Below are 1,773 nucleotides of genomic sequence, written 5' to 3' on the forward strand. Positions count from 1 at the left end.
TGCTTCTAAGCTGAGACTTTTAAATAAGCTGAGAGTTGATGGGGCTGGTGAAACTGTGAAAATGATCTGACTGGACAAAGAGCTTGTTTGATCACAAAGGCAACTTTGGCTATTGGAGCTCTAAATACTCAACTTATGTCTTTGAATACATTTGTACAATTAAGTTTATAAAAACACATTTAACAAATCTGCTTGCTCCTGACTACCTGTCATCAAAGACACAACCCTGACATACTGTTTCTGGTGTATATCACTGTTTTTATTGTGTTTTTTTTTTTTTCTTTAGGTGATTTCTCAGAAATAGCACAACATGGAAGAACAAAGACAAACAGTTTGCTTTATTGATACAAATGTTGCTTACGGTATCCTCATCACAGTCTATACAGTGGTTTTAATTGGTGGATTTACTGGGACAGTCCTAATGTTCATCTTTTTGTGCAGAACAAACACTCGTTCTTTAACTACCACAGCTGTTATGAACCTACTAATCATCCACAGCATCTTCATTGTAAGCGTTCCTTTCCGCATTGCTTATTACATTCAAAACAGGTGGATATTTGGATTCGTATTTTGCAAGCTTGTAAGTGCCATGATACACATCCACATGTATCTTTCTTTTATATTTTACACAGTGATTCTGGTTATAAGGTACTTGTGTTTTTTCAGAGACAAGGACAAAATTGAGTTTTATCGAAAACTCCACGCCGTTGTTGCTAGTGCTACAGTTTGGGCAGTGACATTGATAATTATTCTGCCTGTCATTATTACACAATATGGAAATAATGCCACAAATACCAATGAAAGCTGCTTTATGTTCCAAAACGAATTGAAAAAGAACCCTGTAATGGTATTAAACTACCTATTTGTTGCCGTGGTAATGGCAGTGGTTTGTGGACTACTTTTAGTACAGATTATCATCCTAGTGAAGTTGGTGAAAAACTTACAAGGACCCATACTTTCTCATCAAGAGATCAGGGCTCAACTTAAAAGTTTATTCTTTATCTTTATAATGATTGTTTGTTTTTTTCCTTATCACATGCTGCGGATATACTATGTACATCACCCAGATGAATGTTTTTATTTCAATGAGATATGCTTAAGTATAACGGCACTCAGCTGCTTGGATCTATTAGCATTTGCACTGAAAATCTGCAGCCAAAAACTGTGCTCGAATTTTGGATGTACAATTAATTGTTTCCACAGATAAAAATTGGATGTAAATTATTAAAGAGACAGTAATGGATAATGTTTTAAGACTGTAAATGTATACAGTGTATATTAATTAAAAGTTTGTTTCCTAGTATTTGTATTTTAAAATGAAAGTTACATTTTAGAACAAACTTCTAACCAAAAAGCAGAATAAGGTTGACAAAGGAATTGACACATTTCATGTAGGAAATTGACAAATTATACAGCAGTTACTGAAAAAAACAAACACTTTATTTTACAATTTGGTACAACAAAGGTCTTCATAAAAATAATATTCATTAACAGAGTCTAGCTTAAAAGGACATGAAACTCCATTTTTTTCTTTAACCCCTTAATGACTGGGCTATTTTTAATTTTTTGCGGTGTTTGTGTTTAGCTGTAATTTTCCTCTTACTCATTTACTGTACCCACACATATTATATACCGTTTTTCTCACCATTAAATGGACTTTCTAAAGATACCATTATTTTCATCATATCCTATAAATTACTATAAAAATGATGAAAAAATGGATAAAACACACACTTTTTCTAACTTTGACCCCCAAAATCTGTTACACATCTA

The 1,773-nt window shown here is 32.9% G+C and overlaps 1 protein-coding gene across 1 annotated transcript; it reads left to right on the forward strand.

The window, feature by feature from the left end:
* Positions 1–291: 291 nt before the first annotated feature.
* Positions 292–1,303, forward strand: GPR141 (G protein-coupled receptor 141). The gene has a single exon (XM_053713052.1). The coding sequence runs from the start codon at positions 311–313 to the stop codon at positions 1,205–1,207; it is 897 nt and encodes a 298-aa protein (XP_053569027.1). The 5' UTR covers positions 292–310; the 3' UTR covers positions 1,208–1,303.
* The last annotated feature ends 470 nt before the right edge of the window (positions 1,304–1,773 follow it).

This window comes from Bombina bombina, chromosome 5 (genome assembly GCF_027579735.1).
Source record: "Bombina bombina isolate aBomBom1 chromosome 5, aBomBom1.pri, whole genome shotgun sequence".
Taxonomy (NCBI): domain Eukaryota; kingdom Metazoa; phylum Chordata; class Amphibia; order Anura; family Bombinatoridae; genus Bombina; species Bombina bombina.